We start from the raw sequence: 20,872 nt of genomic DNA, 5'->3' as shown, positions 1-20,872 counted from the left end.
ATACTCCAAAGTGATTCCTATACCTTGCTGCTGCAGCAATTCCTGCACTCTCAGGTGTCTCCTTAGGCAATGGGTGTGAAAATGCACATCATTACAAACAAAGGCAAGAGTTCTTTTTTTTCTCTGAATAGAATAAAAAAAGTCTAGGTTAAATATGACATTTTTAAAACCGTAGTTTATGAATGGTTGAGAACTACGTAAAAAATTGGGTATTTTTATTCAGTTTTCATAGGGGAAGAAGTGTGTGTGTTTAATATTTCATATACCTATTTCTTGTTGAACAAATGACACTGCAGTTAGGAAGTTTGGGCTGCAGGTTTCTCGGAGAATTGTTTTTCAGTGTTCTTCTTTGAAAGAAGTATTCACAGAGACATTTGCTTCTTAAAAATTTCCTTGAGCTACAGATCCATTACAGACCTATAAACACTACTATAGTCATTAAGAACCACTCTGTTATTTATGTAGGATTTAGATTTGCATAATGCATGATAATTTGCTGCCTGTGCTTGTTCACAATGATAGCTGTTAGTGTAGGACCCCTTGTACTGTAACGTCCTGCAGCCTTGCACCTGTGTTGTGTGCATTGGTATCGTGTTATAGACACTTGGAGCATCACATAAGTAGCAAGTAAACTTCTTGCTGACTGCAAAGACTTTCCACTGTCTCCCTAAATTAGATACAGGAGAGGGGAAGGATATTTGGTCAAAAAGCACCAGAAGTAAAGGCAGCAGAGATTTTATGCAGGCTTTGATTATGTGACTGTTTCTGACTATATTTTGGAATGTAAAAAACATTTTTATGACTTTTATTTAATGCTGGCCAGTGTCTTGCTTGGAATACAGAGTTATGCCTTCCTCCTAAGTCTAATATAAAACTAAAGCTACTAGGTGACTTCTGAGAGCATGAGATGACAACAGTTCTCCTTAAAGCAGACCAAACCAGAACAAAAAGCAAATGAGAAGATATACATTTAGGAAGTTGTTGTTGTTGTTTTTGCACTGGAAATTATAAGATTTTTCAGTCTTTCTGTCTTTCAAGCTACTTTTTGGGAACTGTTTCAGAAAGACTTAAGTCCTGTTAAATAAACTGTAAGCTTCACTAAATTGTTTATTTAAAAACTGGTTATTCCTTTTATGCTCTCATAAGTTGTTACACATTCTTCTGATTAATGGAAAATACTGTTGATCATCAGATGCCTTACGCTTTTGAACAGGTCAGCCGGTCTTCTTGATCCAGGAATGCTCGTGAATATTCAGCAGCCTTTGATCAGGGATGATGGTACAGTCCTCCTAGCTGCTGATTCCAAGGTATTACTGTCTCACTTCAGTTCTGAGATATCTACTCATTTGTTCAGATTACTTTATCTATTAGTCTCAAATAGCTGTTGCACATAGTCTCAAATAGTTGTTGCTCTAGAGAAGGTTGTGATAAATGTGAAGAACTGTATGAATGGATATAATAAATTGATCAATAGGATTGTGGTTTCTTTTGGCAAGCATATTTCTGCAAAAGGTCAGCTACAGGTAGTTCTCAATGTGATGTCTCATCTGTGACTAGGATTGATAATAGGATTTAAAGATAATTGAGAACCATTGTTCTTCCTGGCATTCAGGAAGAAGGAAAAGGTGCATGGGGAAAAGGAACAAAAAGATTGAAAATGAGGGGGAAATTATACATGATATATTAACTATAATTTTGATTTACTAATACAGTGTTTCCTTTTTAGGCTGAAACAAGCCAGGGTGCCTTAGGAACACTAGCAAATGTTGTAACATCTCTTGCTAATCTCAGTGAGTCACTAAATAATGGAGATACTTCTGAAGTTCAACAAGAAGAGCAATCTGCAAGTGAGATTACACGGTATGCCTTTATATTTACATTTTATTTAGTAATTTGTGTTCTATGTGGTGTATCCTTGCACTCATTCATTAAAGGAATTTGCCATTGTTGCATCAGTTGTCCCTACTTTGAAACAAAATACCCGGTCTTTAAAATCAGTTTTGACTCTTGCCCTCTTGTGAAGAACTGTGTCCTGTGTTCCAAGTGTAGTGTTCTAAAGCTCGACCAGATTTGGTTCTCAGAAAAATTAACAATGACTAGGTTGTGACCTTGAAAGACTCTGAGAATAGCAACATTTCGGTGCCATTTTATTTCACAGATATATTTTATGTAAGCTTCTTCTGTGCAATGCTTGTGCCCTAAGCCCTGCTCTTTAAGAGTCTGTATTACAGCAGATTTATTTTTGAGATTGTGCTGCCATAAAATCTCCCAGTAATGTAGATTTAGAAAGAGTTTGAAGTCTTTCTTTTCTTAATAAAAAATATACAAAAAAGGAGCATGGAATATTATAATTTCCAGCACAGCTTGGGATTTGCAAGGCTGGGATTTTTTTTGTTGGATGTTTTTGGTTGTGTTTTTTGTGTGGGGAAGCAGATTGGTTTAATTTAGTAGTATAGGACAAAATAAGTATTAATAAGACAAAATACTTGGACTCAAAACTGTCCACTGTTTCTCAAAAAGAAGATTTTTAGGAGGAGCTTAACTGTCATGGTTCAAGAATGGTATTCTCCAATTTAATGTTCACACTCAAACTATGCTCCTACTTGCTCCCCCTCCGTCTCCAGTCAGAGGCACAAAAGGCAGAGATCACAGGTTGAAATAGGAACAATTTACTGAAAACAGCAATGAGACTAGCAAACAAACAGTAACAGCAAAATGAAACAGTAATAGCCACAACATTAATAACAAAAGATATAAGAAAAATTATTTACACAGAAAAGCCCCCGACAGTAAACAAATACTGGACCAGCCTGCCCACTACACTGACTGGAAAACACCTCTCTGGGGAGAGAGGAGAAAGCGCGAGAGCGGAGGGACATGAATTAATGTCCATCTGGGCTGACTGGGTTTAAAGCAAGTATAATGGGTAATTCCACACATGAGAAAAACAAGATACTCTACCCAGAGAAGGAAAATGCTCCTTTATTTCTATTAATTAAGGCTGCTAAGTCTTTCATTTGAACTCTTCAAGTGAAGTGAATTAATATTTTAAAATACTTGACACTGCAATATCAGCTTATGTCAACCTCTTACTCCTTCTTTAAAGCAGAAAAAAAAAATATTGCAATGCCTCTCCCAAAAAAACATCTTGACAAAAAATGGCAAAGAAGCACAATACCATAATAATGTCCACTGGTATGAAATTGGAACACAAAATTCTTCTTTACATTTAAGCTCTGTTAATCCAAAGAGAATTTACAGTGATCTGTTTGGGTAATGATCAAGCAACAGCTTGAGTATAAAGAAGACCGGGGACCAGTCTCTCTTGTGTTACTGTCATAAGGCTTTTAAGGCTCTACGTGCACTGGGAGATCAGGAGTGCCTGCCTATATTTCATCTTAAGGGAAAGGAAATTCAGGCATATTGTCTAGAAGAAAACCGGAGATCAAGGATGGGGACAAGGAGAGGGACTTCGCTCTTCAGAATACAACTGGTCTGTAATCCTCACCGAATCTGTGAGAAGGGGGAATAGTGAATGCTAAGTACAAGAGGACTGTTGAGATTTATGCTCAGCAGACAACTAAGCCTCACACAGCTGCTCCCTCAATCCAGTGGGACTGGTGATAGAAGCAGAAGGGCAAAAGTGAGAAAACTTGTGGGTTGAGATAAAAACAGTTTAATAGGTGAAGCAAAATCCACACACACAAGCAAAGTAAAGAAATTCATTCACTATCTCCATGGGCAGTCAGGTGTTCAGCAACCTCCAGGACAGCAGGGCTCCAGCACGTGTAGCAGTGACTTCCAAAGACAAATACTACCACTTCAAAAATCCCCCCACTTCCTCTTTCTCCTCCCTTCTTTATATAAGTGTGACATCACAAAGTATGGAATAATCCTTGTATCACTTGGGGTCAGCTGTCCTGGATGTGTCACATCCAAACTTTTTATGCACACCCAGCTTCCTCACTGAAGGAAGGACAAGAAGCAGAAAAGGCTTTTACATGTGCAAGCACTGCTATGCATAGCAAAAACATCTCTGTATTATCAACATTGTTTTCAATACAAATCCAAAATATAGCCCCATACTAGCTACAGTGAAGAAAATTAACTCAATCCCAGCCACAACCAGCACAGCACAAGGCCACTTCACTAGTACAAAACTAGGATAAAACTATCAGAGCAGGATTTACAGAGTGAAATCCTTCCCTTATAGGGGAGATCTTTTACCAGCAGTATGTGGGCACATCTGTTTGTTTTATTAATGCCCAAAGAGTACAGAGGGACCAAATTGTAATGAAACGTCTGACCTTGTGTCATCCTAAAGAGTTCTTGTGTATGTTGCCTCTAAGTGGAAATATTTTATAGCATTTAATTTCAGCACTGTGAAATTTTTAAGATCTAAGGAAGCACTCTTTCATTGTTTACTTATATTTTAGAGCATTTGATACTTTGGCTAAAGCACTTAATACCACAGATGGTACAACAGCTCATAACTTGGCAGATGGGATGGATCCTACAGGAGGAGGGAATATTCATGTAATCAGTAGAGATCAGTCAACACCAATTATTGAAGTGGAAGGACCCCTACTTACAGATACACATGTCACATTTAAGGTAGGTGCTTCTTTAAATGTCTTACTAAACAAACTAATGCTTAAGATGTATGAGCTCCTACGTAATTTCTTGTCCTATATTCCCAATTTGCATTCCTTGCCAGCAGTAATGAGTTATTTAGTACAATTTTCCTTTGACAACTTCTTGTCACACTGTTGATTGTGATGGACTATGAGAGTACTTTGAATGTTTTTGCTGGTTATTTCACTGATGATAAAAACTAGTTTATGCCTGAACTATATGTGTTGTACTGTACTTTTATTTTTTGCAGCTGACAATGCCCAGTCCGATGCCAGAGTACCTTAACGTACACTACATCTGTGAGTCAGCATCACGACTCCTTTTCCTCTCTATGCACTGGGCTAGGTCCATACCTGCATTTCAAGCTCTTGGGTAAATGGACATACTCCGTTTGAATGGTTTGCTTTTGAATGAATTTAAGCACTCATCTGAATGCTTCCAGATATTTTGAACATTTTAGTTACAATATTTTTTAATTTTTAATTAATATTTTAAAATGTGTGAAGACTATGCAATATTCCCTGTTTTGAAGAATAAAATAGAAGATGGCAGAAGGGAGGGTAACTACAATATCTGATGTTACTGTGGTTACATAAAGTAAAGCCAAATCAAAAGCAAGCATTAATTTGTAGAAATTAAATGCTTTCTCTTGATACCTTACTAAAGAATTGATGAGCACCATTTCACAGATAACCCAAAATGGTTTCCCATAGTCTATAATTTCTTTTTGCTTCTTGAAATACTTGTAATATGCTAATATATGCCTGTTACCAAAGTTTTGCAATAGATTAATCCTGATTATGAATTGTTATACATAACATAATTATACATAGGGCAATACCAAGCTGATATGCAAACTCCGCAGTGTTGTTTGATTTTCCTCTAGGCAGGACTGTAATACGAGCCTTGTGCGTGCCTGCTGGAATGAACTGTTTACCTTAGGGCTGGCACAGTGTGCACAGGTGATGAGTCTGTCCACTATCCTGGGAGCGATTGTCAACCACCTCCAGAACAGCATACAAGAAGGTATGTTACCAGTGCTGCTAACAAGACAGGGATGTTGGGATAACTTTGCTCACAAGGTGTTTCCCCATCAGTGCCTAAATTGTTCACCAGGAACCGCAAGGTGAAGCTTTCTCTTGCAAAATTCTCTTTCCCCTGGTGATTTACAATTTTGTTGCACTGTCCTCACAGAGATATCTGTGGGATAGAAGTGTCCATAGAGGCAAGGCGGTCTTCTATGCCTGACTGATATTACAGAGAAAGTACATCTCAAAATACTCCTTGGATGTGCTCAGAGGGTTTTCTTCCCATCCAGATGTATGGTTTTTCCTCTTAGAATAATGATATCCTCTTCCAAACCACACCAGACTTTTTCCTTCAGGAACTTTCCTTCTCCTCTTTATGGTGTAAAAACACAGTGTTTGCCAATTATCACAACAAGCATATTATTGCATGTATAATGGTTTTGGATACTACTGTAATGCAATAATGATTAATGTATTTTGAAGTGCCCTTGAAGCATTAAGCAACCTCATTTCTTGACATTCTTAACAAGATGTATGTAATTTTATTTTTTAATTCAACTTTGGTCTGTTGATAATGATGATTATATCTTGAATGGATGAAAATCTGTTATATTTGCTTTTTTTTCATTCTTTAAAGACACTTCCAATCAATAGGATTCATTAGCATGAAAATAATATTCACTTTTAAAAGGAGGAAGAAAACAATGCTAGCAGTTTTAAACTCTGCAAAGACAGCATAATACATGAGAACTACTTCAAATTTACATGTCTGTTAAAAGCAGTTATAGAATACTATTTGGTACCACTTAAAAATACTTTTTTATAGTGTCATTATTTTGCACACAGAAAAAATTAGAAAATAGTTTTTTACTGAGGAGAGTAAAACAGATGTATTTTTCCAGAACTGAAGGATATTAAATATTTTTCCAGCTATCTTCTTTGTATATTTTATAGTTCTACAACCAAGCTTTAATCTACTTTATTACCTTCATCATGATAAAGTAAATTAGACTGAAATTTGATTCTTTATTGGATAGTATGCTTTAATTGCTTTCATAATGAATATAGAGTTATTTCTTGGTTTGGTTTTGGGGTTTTTTTTGTTGGTTGTTTTTGGTTTGTTTTGGTTTGTTTTCTCATTTAAGAGAGCCTGGACAGTCCCAAAATACAACAGAGTGCTGCTCCTTTCCTGGAGTTAAAAAGATCAGTAGGGAAACCTGCATATTGGATGTTCTGTGCAAAGTTAGGCTTTATATCTGTTTCACAATACACAGAGCTGTCTAGTTCACCTTTGTTCCAAGCAGTGGAGAGGAGTAGGTGGCAGGGCTGTTACGGCTGGTTCCAATTCTGTTCTTATGCATCAATGTTTTAAAAAAATATTTTTTTTCTAGAACCTGTACTCATATTCATACTGCGTTAGCTGAGACCAGCCAATAAAAGAGGATCATTAGTGTTATTTATCTATTCTGCAAAGTTATCATGTTACATTGTGTATTATACCTTCAAAATTCAAAACAAAGTAAAGAAATTTCAGAACTTTATTTATTAGTGATGAAGCTACTTAGAAACTCTGGAATTCTAGTTTGCTTTTCCTGAGTTTTTCTGGGCCATATTTTCCCACTTAATACAGGAATAAAAACATTACATTATGTCTATCTTCATCTTAAGTAACTAAAAATTTGTATCACAATTAATGATTTAAGAAATGTAGATTATGCTTTCATTCTTATTTCAAGACTGTGCAAAACATGGTTCTTCCATTCATTTAATCTTCTTATTGCAGTTTCAGAAAATAGATCAAATCATAATAAGCTATGTCAGAGATTCTGTTTAAGCCACATGGAGTCTAAGCAATCCTATGCACTATTGGCTGTATAGAGAAAAATAAAATATTCAAATTAAAATTATATTAAATACTAGCATTGGAGATTATGACTAGAATAAAATTCTTCTAATGTGTTTTCCAAGGAAGGGTTTTTATCCCTTGTAAACTGACTTCTGAAGTTTGATAATAGTAATTATGTATTTAAAAAAATGTATTAATGTATTCGCGAATGTTTTTATTCCTTGACTAGTTTTAGATATGCAGTCCAATATAAGGATTTCTATTTACCAAAATAGAAATCTCTCCCTTCCTAGGTTAGCAGCTAATACCACTCACTCATAACAGATCTATAAATAAAATACATCTTTTAAATTGAAATTTTAAGATAGATTATGAACCCAATGTAAGGAATGTGATCTTTCAAATGATGGAAGAATCTGTGTATGTGTATTTCAGTGAATTTACCCTATCAGATGGGAAAAAGACTATTTACCATAGCTAATGAAAAGTTCATTCCTAAAAGTACAGATAGAGGAGAAAGTAGCACTATCATTACTGTTCTTGCATTCACTTTTGGAAAGGCTAATTCAAAAATGTTTGAATTTAAAATTAGGGTCGCACATTAGTATTTGCTTTGTGCTTCTGTTCATTCCCAGAATCACTCCAGCCATTTGTGGAATAATGCAGCATCATTTCAGAATCTCTGCTCAGAACAATACATCACTGGAAAAAGTTTGGTGTGGCAGACTATACTGTCCTGGCGACAGGATAACATTCTGTTGCTAGAATGTTCTTAACATTGTTTGCTAGCTCCGGGTCTGTCTCAGACTTTATAAATTCACTTTGCTTTCCTAATAATTCAGGCCATCCTTACCAAGTTAAGTGGTTCTAAGACAGCAAAAGACTTGCAAATATCATTGACTCGGTTTATAAAACTTTATTTTGTCAATATATTAGAAATGCTTGAGCTCAGATGAAATAGTAAGCAATATCTTTTTGTAGATAAACTTTCTGGCGACAGAATAAAGCAAGTCATGGAACACATCTGGAAACTTCAGGAGTTCTGTAACAGCATGGCCAAGCTTGATATTGATGGATATGAATATGCATACCTTAAAGCTATAGTCCTTTTTAGCCCTGGTAAGGAATTTAGTAATCATATCTTTTTAAATAGTAAGTCTTAATATGTAAATTCTTTAGCATTTTTTAAATGAGACTAATGTCTTGAGATGAGACTCATCTGTTAAGTTGCAGATAAAATTATTGTTTCATAATGATTATCATAATATGTGTCTTAAAATAACTTCAGAGCAACATATCCATGTTATTTACATTCAAATCTATCAGGTGTTTCCTGTATATCCATCCTAGAAGATTAGATTCTCAAGTTACCTTCAGCTGAGAATCTATGAGTAGTAAATTATCTGGAATGTGTGCTAGCAATATTAGTGAGGTAAATGGTGAGGGGGATTAGAAGAAATGCATTTTCCAAGTGACAAAAAGAAATTTGCTTCAATTTTAGTATTTTTAATATACTTATAAGAGGAATAGCTGAAATATGAGCAGAAATACCTATTGTATATGAAACTTCCACAAAATCTCAAAAACTGAATGTAAGTAGGCTGTCTTCCATTTGTTACTAAAAAATGACAGCAGATAGCTAAAGCAGTTTCTGAAATATGGAAATTTACTCAAAGAAGACACTTGAGGTTTTCTGGAATGATAAAGAAACTGGAAGTGGCAGTCTTTTCAGCAAAGATGGAAATGTTTCAAGGACACACAAAGGTTAATCTAAAACTGCTGACAGGTTGAGTAAAAGGGAAGGTTTTGCTCAGAAATGCATATTATTTACTTTAATTCAAAGGTATTTACCACTTTGTATTTAATAGAATACAAAGTAAAAGGATATATTGCTATTGGTGTGTTTGCTTGGGGTTTTTTTTGCATTGATAACTATTTTTCTCTTTGTAATAAAACTTAATTAGAAGATACTGGTGTCCTGAAATGTTCTTTTGAATTTTTGGGCGAGATTGTCCCATTAGAGTTAGGTTTGTTAGGGGTTTTGAGTTGGAAAAGCAAGAAACTATCCAAACTCAAGGTAGCTCTTTCCTATTTCAAGGGACAAGCAGTTTGGACACATGAGTGAAGATATTTCGGCATATTAAGAGAGGTGATATTTTGTGGGTTTGCCTTTTTTTTGCTCTGAGAACATGGCTGTGGAGGAGCTGAGCCAGCTGAAATTAAAACATGAGACAGACTTGAGAAGATTAAGACATTGATCTATCAAGAAAATAACCCTAGATACTGCTTAGCCAGCCTAGTTAGAACAAATCACAGGCAACCATGTTTACATTTAAACAGGCAAAGCTAAAAACAAATTCTGTGTCATTGCCTGGTCCACAGATACAGGCTTAATCTTTGTCCACTTTCTTATGGATACACACAGCTCTAGAGAGAAAAGTGAACAAGCTAATTCTGAAGCCAGGAAGTAAATGTTTACCTCTATACAGCTAGCATGTTAAACATCACAATACTAGAGAAATATTTCATTGAAATTAAATGTGAGAGTCTTATAAGTACATTTATTTCACAATGTATAGGGAAACAATCGACATACAGAAATGTTTTGTTTCTTTAGATCACCCTGGTCTGACCAGTTCAACCCAAATAGAAAAATTCCAGGAGAAGGCACAGATGGAATTGCAGGACTATGTACAAAAAACCTATCCAGAAGATACTTATAGGTATTTATTTCTAAAGTACCCAAAGTAATGTTGTGGGCTGTAGCTAACAGAAGTACAAAATAATGTCATTGATGGTTTTGACATCTGGTCACAAAAATCTGGGGTTTGGGTTTTTTTCTGACTGTTGGTGAGAAAGAACTAAAACCCAATTCATAAAGGCAGGTTTGTTTAAAGATATGTAGAAACAAGAATAGCTGTCTAGCTTCCTCCATGTAAATTAAATTTATTATTACTTTCTTGGTTTTTGAGGGGTTTGAGACTGTCATAGTCGTGTTTAGAAAAGTAAACAGACTTATTTTGTTAGAAGTTTGGGGGATAACTGCTTCAACTGACTAATTCACACTGCTTCTTTTTTCAAGTTATTATTTTAAAGTCTCTTTGACAACTAAAAGGTGATTATCATCCTTGAAATGTTTTTTAAGTTGCATATGCAGGAAAATGTTAAAACTGTCAGTTATAGCCCTTGGAAAAACAATGATACATATAACAAGGAACAATAACCATTTCTCAAACTTCTGTCTATAAGAAATTCCCACATCCTGGTTATTTTCTCCTCTGGGTTTGGTGTTGTTTGTTTTTTTTTTTTTAATTTCCAAGGACTTCTCTGAAATTATTTAGCTTGGTTTTTTTCACTTTTCAACTCTTCTGTTTGTTATGTGCTAGAAACAATTACTGTATTTTCTAACAATCTCCATCAAAATTCAAAATTCATCAACACAATAACTCTCTGCATTTTCAGGGAACTTCTCACCTCTGTCTGTAAGATATACTAGAACATGTTCTTTTTTACTGTGAAAGGCATCCTCATGTAAAGAAGAAATCCCATACACTTAAGCACTGTCTGAGGGTGGAGTAACTAAAAAGAAGAAAAAAACCTGTCTGAAAAAGAGAGCTTCTCCCATCTCTGTTTTCTGCACTGATCTTGCAGAATTAACACTGTGGTGCAATGAAAATAGGATTCTCTGCCTCAGAAATATCCTCAAATCCCACATTCTTCCATGTACAATTGAGGCCTTCTGGTTTGATTAGTGAGAGCTGAATTTTTACCATAAAACTAAATATAAAATTTGTTCCATATACTTAGTTCTCATAATAGTGTCTCAGGGAAGAAAATCAGAGTTACATTCCCCAAGCAGTGTCTTTTATTTTAACTAATAGTGTCTCTCTCTCCATGCTCCCCTATAGACAAGTTTAGAGAACAAATCTATTTATTTCTGAGCAACTGAGTGCTCGTAGAAATTAAGATTGGGGACAAGTGTTACAATTTTCATAAAAACAACAGCATAGTTTAATCTTTTTGCCCTAAAGTTTACAAGATATGGTATATTAGCAGGATGGACCTTAGATATTTTCTCCATAAATATTCAAGCATTTTCCAGAGCACCTGTTGTCAGTGCTGCCTGAGGTTTACTATTACGTGGTTCTGGTTCAGAAAATTTATTTGGTTTAGCATTTGTGATGCACATCTGCCATATGAATGGCAGCAAAATGCTTTCATCACTGTCCTAAATTTCATATTAATGGGAAGTCTAGCATTTCAATACAGTCACTTCATTGTATTGGATATCTGTTAACATCTTGGTAAATAAAACACCAGGGCACTTTGGGAATATTTATGCTTAACAGTACATTCCCCCAAATTCCTTCTCTCATTAGAAGCTGATTCTCTTTTTTCTGTTTATCTACATCCAACCCCCTTCCTGCTATCTCATTTGGCATGAGGTTGCTAGGCAACTGAGGACTATGCTGTTTATGGCTGAAATTTTAATTAAGCATTGTGCTCTTAAAATGGTGCAAATGTTCACACTAATCGACATGAATATTATTAGTGTCAGCATTGTTTGTCCAGAGCTGGGCATTTCAAAAGCAGGCCAAGAAACTTGTGTGTTTGTACATACATGTTCTATCTACAAGGGCATTAACGCGTCCCTTTCATTGGAAAACTACAAAGTGACGGAGCTTTCATTTTGCTTGCAGGATAGAACAGCAACCATTCTTTTTGTGGTGTAGCCAAATTAGCTTTAATTGCCTCTTTACACCTATTCATGAATTCTGGGAATAATAAAGGCAGATCCAGCTCTTTAGCCATAGAGTATCTTGAACTGGTCTTACATGTATTTATAATCCACTAAACTTCTTTTTCAGGCTAGCCCGGATCCTAGTTCGCCTGCCAGCACTTAGGCTGATGAGCTCTAGCATCACTGAGGAACTGTTTTTCACAGGTCTCATTGGAAATGTTCCCATTGACAGCATAATCCCCTACATTCTCAAAATGGAAACAGCAGAATATAATGGTCAAATAACTGGCACGTCTGCATAGAAGGAACAACGTAATCTGAGGGATTGAAGTAATTTTCACAAAACCCGTATAATTATGAAGTTAAAAGAGTCGTGTTTCGATATGTGCAGATAATACCAATTTGTTATTAGTTTCCTGACAGATTTCTCCTTGTCTTTTTTTGATGTTGACAAAATTTAAAGCAGCTATTAAAAGACCTATTATAGGACCTTTCCTGCCACAAGGAATATTTTGGATGCCTTTCATTTAAAAGGCCATAGATTACTGAACATACTTTTCACATGCTTTGTATTTAGAAACTATCAGTGGTTAAAAAGAGTTTTATAATATCAGAGTAGTAATAAAATTACTTTAAAAGTAAAAAGAACAGTATGTATATATTTAAAAATATCCTTGGAATGAATGTCTAGCAAATGCCAGGGTATATACTAGCACTTTGTAATCACTTCTTGTCAGAGCAACAGCATCATCAACATCCTGTTTATGAGTATGGAAAATTTTTTTCATTTTTCAAAAATGAAAAAAATGCCTATGTCCTTAGTCAAAATGCTAGCGATTTTTGTAAAAATGTAGAATGCTAAAGGAGACAATCATTTAATCTACAAAAAGTCACTTGCTGTTATATTATGCATGAAATATTAATGTGGATTCTTAAATCAGATATCCACATTATATAAAACTTTATCTGTTAAATTAGTGCAGTTGTAATACACAGTACAGTGCAGTCATAGTGACTATTATGTGCTACAGGAATTCCCCACACTAAAGAAAAGAAGTGTTTGTCACAATAATGATTAAATATGCAGGTTCCTAAAGTGTTTATTCAGACAAACACAGTCATGACAAACATTATTCTAAGAAGCAGCCTTTTGACTTAGGGGAAAATCAGTCAGTAACTGGAAGAGCAGTAAATTTCAAATAGAGCTGTGTGATGCTCTGAGTATGCTCTTTGTATGCTGCAAATTTACTCCTCCTCTCTGTACTTTGAACACCCTCATAATGTAGCCACAGGGTGCAATTTAAGACCTGAAATGTATAGAACCTCTGGCTGTCAGCAAGAGTTTCTTACAAACCTCTCTCACTTCATTTCTCCTTCCCTCCCTCATGAAGCACTCCCGATTTTGCAGTGTTCTCAACTTTCCTGTCACTCACTTTGAAACCAAAATACAGTTAGGATTTACTTTCACTCCTGTACAATTGCAGTTGATGACTGATGCACCATGGAGGTATACAATGAACTACTTTTTAATTGTCTTGAGTGGTGAGCCATCAACATGTCTGCTAGTAGTACTGGCCATTAGCTACTAGCATAGGTTTCATTTTAGTATAATTTACTATTATGGCTGTTCAGTATTTTAAAATCAAAGATTTTTTTAAAGTCATAGCAATTAATACCTTCATCTGATTCTGGCACATTAGATGCATTAATTATTTTAATTATTTGTGTGTTAGAGGCATTCTTACTTTAGTAGGTTTATGTGACAAAACTTATCTAATGGTAAGTCCAGCACTTTGGTTTTTCTTCTGTTATTGATATTTATTTAGAAACATCAACTAGGTTGGAGTTTGTGACTTTTCAGAGTCTGAATTGTAGCCAAAAGACCTTAAGCAGCTTTAGATGAGGCTTCTAAAGTAACAAAAAGAACTTGTATACTTCATGTTTGTTAGGAGGCTGATATTTGTAGCACTTACTGTGACACAAAAGACTATTTAATTTTAGCTTCTGGATGCATTAGTCTTCTATAGTTACTATTTTTAGCACATTCAGAATCTTCTTTTCTCAGAAGGGTATTACAGAGTTCCAGTATCCATGCAGAGATTTGTAATGCAGCACTTGTATCTGTCTCAACTTTTGCTATAGCAAATGAAATTGTCATATTGTTCATGTGATGGAAAGTCTGCTCTCTACACGTAAAGTCAGCTGGACTTCAGCTTTTAGCACCAACCGTTTGACTGTAGTGTAACTGCTGTGCGACTGTGTCAGAACTTCTGCTGCACAGTCCTTATGTTAAGGTTATAGAACTTAAAAGTGATTAATCAGAAACAGTAGCTACCTTGGAAGAAGTAGTGGCTGCTTTTGTTAAAATTTAAAATTTTACTGGATTATGTCATTGTTCTACAAGAAGAATGCATTGAAATATTTTGATTTTTTTTAATTGCCAAAAGGATTACAGAACTTAATTTCCTTTCAGAATTTGATAAAAATTATTTAAGCAGATAAGAAAGCATTTTAATGGTAAATTAAATAGTCCTTAGCACAAAAACTAGCCATTGGAATATTTGGTTTTAAATCTCAATACACACCAGCTAGCTTTTTCTTGACAAACATCATTTCAACTTCCAATTTTTCAAGTAAAAATGCCCCATTTTCTGTGCAAAAATTTGTTTGTAATTTTTATTACTTGTGATAATAACAACTCAGAAAAGAAAGGCATTTTAGTTTTTTGGGAACAAAGTGATCACACGAAATAAAATGTAAAATGTGTGCCTTGCATTACATATGTAAATTGAAACAATGAATATCATGCAGTTCTGTTTACAAATAAACTACACTCCCCACAAATGCAAGGACACATAATTATATCCTTGCTCAAACCCTGCTAGTTACTTAATTTGCAAATAGTTATTCAATAGCTTATTAGGGATAAAATCTTAGTTTTTGTAAACTAAGTAATAACCATGCAATCCATAGCTGTGCATGCATTTAATAGATTAAATGAAGCAGTTCCATCCTTAAGATTTGGATATTACCACCTAAAAGCTACAAAGTCCCTCTCTGTGCAGCATCATTAGCATGATTTGCTGGCTTGCAGAGCTCAGAACCAAGCTACTTCGTTCTGATGCCATTAACAAAAAGCGCTCTTTCTAACTATACACTATTTTGATTCCAAGACTAACATTTTGGATTGTAGAAATTTGAACTTATGTGCGTGCCTGGGCTGTTTCCTACCCAGGAAAAGGACTTTGTGCTTCCCCTCTTTGAACTTCACATGGTTCCCCTTGGCCCATTTCTCCCCACAACAATCCATCTCAGTGGCAGTAGGATTCTGTGATGCACACAGTGCAGCTGCACAATCAAGCAAGCTTTGCACGGTCTCTGCAGAAAATAATATTGCAACACTGACATAGTTCTTGGAATTTCTGAGGTTTGTTCCATCCCTCCTGCAGTGACTGGAAGATGGTAACAGGCTAATCTTAGTAGCTTTACTGTTAAAATAGTTTTGGTTATTTTTCTCCTTGGAAAGTGCAAACTTTTCCCTATGAATATGGGACAGGAGAGTTTTTTAATATTGTAACAATTATTGAAGAACTATTTCTTGAGTATTGAATATAGAAATAGCTTGTTTTCATAAAGATGAAATTTAAATGCCAAACCTGTTTTCACAAGAACTTGGAGTCAAACTACCACAGTCACAAAGCGATTCTAGGAAAAGTTCATCTCACTGAAGCTCTACTTAGTGCCAAAATTTATTCTCTTCAGAAGTTTAGAAGTTTTGAGGTTCTATTTCTGCTGCTCTTCAAATGAAAATGTTTTAACTTGGCAGAAATACAGTAATAAATTATCTGATTAGATTTATCTGAACCTGAGCAAATGTGTATACTAGTCATAATTCAGTCAGACAAATGTTTGAATTCTGTGCTGAGACTGGGGCATGATAATGAGGCAATTTGGGAATGATAATGAGGCAGTAATGTCCACTGTGCTTCATTTGTTTTTCAACTCTTTTGCAAAGGAACTGGATTGCAGTCTTGTAGATAAAAAGCATTTGGGACTAGCTTTGTCATAATGATTTTAATTACATTTTTGACAAATGTAGGAAGGTATACTCTTTTCTTACTTTTATTTACTCACATCGGACTGTAGAGTCAGAACCAATACCATGTGCAAAAGTAATCTTTCTCAGCCTATTTACATAGCTTATAAATTGTCTGCAATGCTTTTGGTGTCTGTGGAGTTCCTCTGCCATGAAACTGGTAGAGGAGAAAAAAGTTATCTCCAAGGAGAGATCCTTCTAAGAAGTCATACAAGGCTTTCTTTTTTCTTAAAATGTTAGATCATTAAGAAGGCTTAGTTTTCAGAGCACACTGCGGCAAGAAACTATTGTTGCTCTCCACTGATTAGCTGGGTCATTTGCCAAGTCTGCTTTCACCATCTTCTGAAGCCCGTGGCCCCCAGACAGCCACGATGCCTCTGGTGAGGAGCTCTGGTGCCAGTGTGTGCAGAATCCAGCAGCTCTGCATCACCATTACAGTTCCCTTGAGCAAAGGGCAAATTCTGAGCCTGCCATAGAGAAACCAAGTCAGGGCTGAAGCTCCCAGGTGAAATCAGTTTTGTGACTCTTGTTTCTCCTTTGGCAGAGACTGTAAAACACTTGTGGGGTTTTTTTATTGTTCTGTACAGTACACAGAACTCACAGAGTCCTGAATGACTTTGTTCAGGATACTGCAGGTGTCAGTAGGTTTTACTGCCCATTAAAGTTCAGACAGTAGTTAGGATTCTTTCTTGATTACCTGCTGTTTAATTAGTAAAAGACAATAAAAAAAATAGCACCAAATAGCATGACTAGCAAAGGGTTTCAGGAATACAGTTTAACCAGGAAGACAGCACTGGAAATGAGTGGGCTGAGGGTACTTACTGCCCAAGCACTGACAAAGCAGCTTCCTGCGCTAACAGCACCAGTCAGGGCCCTGTTTGAAGCAGGAGAAGCGAGCAGTAAAACTGGCAGGTCAGGCAGACACACAGGTGTACCAGCACACATCTACTAGGTGATACCATCTTGGAAAGACCAAAAATGTTGATTTTTCCATTTGAGATCCCTCTCTTCCTCCCCTGTTACTCTTAATAGTGCAAAAACAGGTGGTTTTTTTACCTACTCTTGTCCATAAGAGGAAAAGCATAAATGCCAGAAAACACAGGCAGATGCCCACCTGTTCCCAGGGTTTGCCACACTGGCTATACAGCAGAGCTTTTGCAGTAGATGGCTTTGCTGATAAGCATGGGCCAGCTGACAACAGCACACAACAGTGTGCAGTCCTAACAATTCCCAACATCCAGGAGGGATCAAATGAGGGCATGGTCACCCTAGAGAGTGCCAGCTTCTACTGGATCTTAAATGACAGGAAATTAGTGTAGAAACAGCTTTATATGAAAAATTACCAAGAGGGGATGGCAAAGGAGGGCAAATGAAAGCATTTACTTTTTGTACCTTTTAATTCTAAGGTTGTTGAGTCATTTTAACAGTAAATACTCCTGAATTAAGTTCAGGCTTATTGTTTGATGTCATTAGCCTGTCTTGTTAGATAATGCTACAACCCTACTTCAGCTGCAATCAGTGTTATCAACATATGGGAAATTATTTGTGAAAAAAAAAAATTACAACATTATTTATACTGGGGTTACAAGTTAAAGTAAAATTCTTTGTAAAATTTAGATGCTCTAAGTTTAAGCATCTGAAGTTTAGATGTTTTTTATTGTGAAGTCATGCTAAGTTCATCACAGGTAGTACTGTTGTAATGTTCCATTAATGCCAACAATCTGTTCAGTCCTCTGAGTTACATGAATGCTTTGAAAATAGCTTATTATTGTTAAATTCCTGCCTTTCTTTTTAAGGGGTTTGATAGAGTTGTACTATTTTGTGCCTCCCACCATTGTGCATTTCTGCATGTTCAGTTCTAGAACTCACTCGAGCAGATGATGCATATGTAAATAGCTGTATGTATGTATGTGTGTATGAATGTATATGTTTATACCTCTCTGTCTAAATATATTCTGTACAGTGTATAGGAAATGCGTAGTGTATGTATATATGTACAGATAGGGAGCCATTATTCATCTATTATGTGCTAAATTTTTTTATTCATTTGCTAATCCAGAGCTTCCTAATTTGGTGAATCCTCATAAATTTCAGAGCTTTTCTAAACCAGTCTGAATTCACTATTTGCTGTTCAGAACTGACAAATATATTCCATTAATTTTCTGGCTTTTACATTATTCTCTTTACCTTTTCTCATTTGACCTATAGAGGTCTGCAAGTCAATAGTTAACTGAGCATATAATGCCTTTTTAAAATAATGAATAAATAACTATAGTCATAGAAAATGCTTCCCTGCTCATTATATACTCATTCTCTTCCAGCCCTCCTGAGATACTTTTGTAAAGTTGTATTTTTTGTGAAGCTTGGTAAGAGACTGATTTTTTGGTTTTAAGTTTTCATCTGTGGCTAACTGAAAGTAAACCAAGTTGCCATTTATCACTGAACTGCAGCACACAGAACAGGAGGTAATGGATGCTGTTTAAGAAATCAATAGTCATATTGTCATAGTGATCTCATGAAACAAGCTGTGAGATGATAGAGACTGTGTGCTCTGGTCAGTGAAAAAGCAGCTCTGGTACAATGGTAATTAAATAGTAGGGACATTGCAGGTAATTTATTTCTTAGCAAGCATCAAGACATCTTCAGGATTTTCACAATGTATTTCAATTGTATATTCACTTTCCAAAGTTTTTATTTCTGTTTTCCAGCCTAAACTGAACACAGCTAGTTTCTTAATTTAGTTGTCAGACTATGTCCCTTTCCACATTCTGTCCTCTCCTGGGTCTGCAATCTGTGCAGCTCCTGCACTGCCTGTGACAGACCCACTCCATGTGGGACCTGGACACACAGTTGGGAAATGAGATGTGAAGTAAGACAATTTCTTATTCATAATGAGGACTCAAACATTTACATTATCAAAGCTTGTTCTTCTTCTCTTTTGATGAAGCTAAAAAGGAAGCCTTCCATAAAGTAAATCTGTTAACTGTGGGTTTTTTAAAAAAAGCATTTCACAGACCATGCAGGACAGTAGTTCAGCAAGTCTTGTTTCTGTTATTAAAAAGGTGAAATAGAATTTTATGGGCATTTATTTCCATCTTTTGTGCTCACTGTGGCAAAGACTTGTGTATGTTTAATCCAATAATAAGACACTAATCAAAATAACATGAACTTTGTGCATGATTAAAGTAAACCACAAGTCTGAGGAAATTTTGGAAAGTTTGCTTTGGCAAATGCTGAGAATGTTCTATTTCTTGGTGTATTGGTTAGTGAGCATTTGTAAGCTTTTATTTCAAATATAGGAATAAACCTGTAGCATTTCAAAACCTTATTTCTACAATTTTCAGCAGGAAAAATATGTAAATTAATGTCAGGAATTTCTGTGACAGATGTACCTTCCTTGGTGTCTGGACAACTGGTGGTGTTTGAATGCTTGCTTTTCTCTTTAAAGGTGAATAGAAACCTGAAAGTCTGTTAAAGTCACTGTACTGCAGGAACAGTTTTAAATAGGAAGCCAATTGGGGCATTAATGCAAGATTGAATCTGTTTAAAAACTCAACTGTCAATTCAGGAAAAAAAAAAAGAAAAGGCAAAGTTCAGTGAAACCAAATGTGTTATATCCACATTTGAATTGTTTGTATTCTGAAGAACAAAATGTGCTTAAATTTAATGGCAATAAAGGCTCTGCAATAATACAACACAGGTCCATTTTACGGTATTTTCATGATTGTGGGTTAAAGCAGGACTGAATAAATTTAAAACAAAAAAGCACAGTCTTTGAGAAGAAAACATATTACTTACAGACTGTATATGTTGAATTTTCCATATATGGAATCAAGATCAAATGTTCAAGTATTTTTAATAATTAATCCGTACTCTGAAATACACTGGAAGCCAGTGTTCATAGTTTCCTAACTGAAAACTGCACAGTTGTATCTGTATTGGCATACTAGGGAGTGCTGAGCTCCTAAAAAACAGCAAATTTTTATAGAAGGAAGCATTTACTTTCAGTTCCTTGGGATTTTTTTCTGGAAGTCTGTATTCCTTATAATTTAGAAAACAATTGTTTATTTTAAAACTGCAAAAGTTTTTAATTTCTTACAGCTTCTTTTGTGAAATCAGTATTATTGTGTGTGATAGCATTTAAAAATAATAGCATGGGGTTTTTTTAAACTAAATTTTATATCCAAGCAATGTCTTCAGTCACAAAGAGGAATTTGCATTGTTGTGTTTGTATATAGAGTATTGCAGTGCATGATTTAGCTTATGCATTTTATTAAATGCTGTTGTGATATTATATTGTTGCAGTTAATACTAGTAGCTAAATGAGGTCTCTACCATTAAAGTGAATTACAAATATAACTGCATTCTTGAGTTTTATTTTGAAGTTGATTTAAGTTTCTCTTGAACAGGAGCAGTCTAAGCCAAATACATAATTTACTATCTTTTAGGGAGAAACAGCAATTTGCCTTCACCACAGTGATTATCTTAGGTGAGATTTAACAGGGTCTGGTATAGAAAAGAAATCC

At 35.4% G+C, this 20,872-nt stretch overlaps 1 protein-coding gene across 7 annotated transcripts in view; it reads left to right on the top strand.

The window, feature by feature from the left end:
• Positions 1-20,705, top strand: part of NR2C2 (nuclear receptor subfamily 2 group C member 2) — a 38,816-nt gene extending 18,111 nt beyond the window's left edge. For 5 of the 7 annotated variants that reach the window (XM_054639930.2, XM_077184718.1, XM_077184717.1 and 2 more), the window contains 8 exons: positions 1,214-1,307; positions 1,727-1,860; positions 4,437-4,614; positions 4,886-5,007; positions 5,522-5,661; positions 8,491-8,628; positions 10,127-10,232; positions 12,378-20,705. In XM_054639930.2, the coding sequence (XP_054495905.1) occupies positions 1,214-1,307; positions 1,727-1,860; positions 4,437-4,614; positions 4,886-5,007; positions 5,522-5,661; positions 8,491-8,628; positions 10,127-10,232; positions 12,378-12,552 (1,087 nt within the window). In that variant the 3' untranslated portion in view covers positions 12,553-20,705. The remainder of the gene's footprint in view (positions 1-1,213; positions 1,308-1,726; positions 1,861-4,436; positions 4,615-4,885; positions 5,008-5,521; positions 5,662-8,490; positions 8,629-10,126; positions 10,233-12,377) is intronic. The other 2 variants (XM_077184720.1, XM_077184721.1) reach the window with 2 other exon arrangements.
• The last annotated feature ends 167 nt before the right edge of the window (positions 20,706-20,872 follow it).

The sequence above is a fragment of the Agelaius phoeniceus genome, chromosome 11 (assembly GCF_051311805.1).
Source record: "Agelaius phoeniceus isolate bAgePho1 chromosome 11, bAgePho1.hap1, whole genome shotgun sequence".
NCBI lineage: Eukaryota > Metazoa > Chordata > Aves > Passeriformes > Icteridae > Agelaius > Agelaius phoeniceus.
This window is presented reverse-complemented; position numbering and strand designations above follow the sequence as displayed.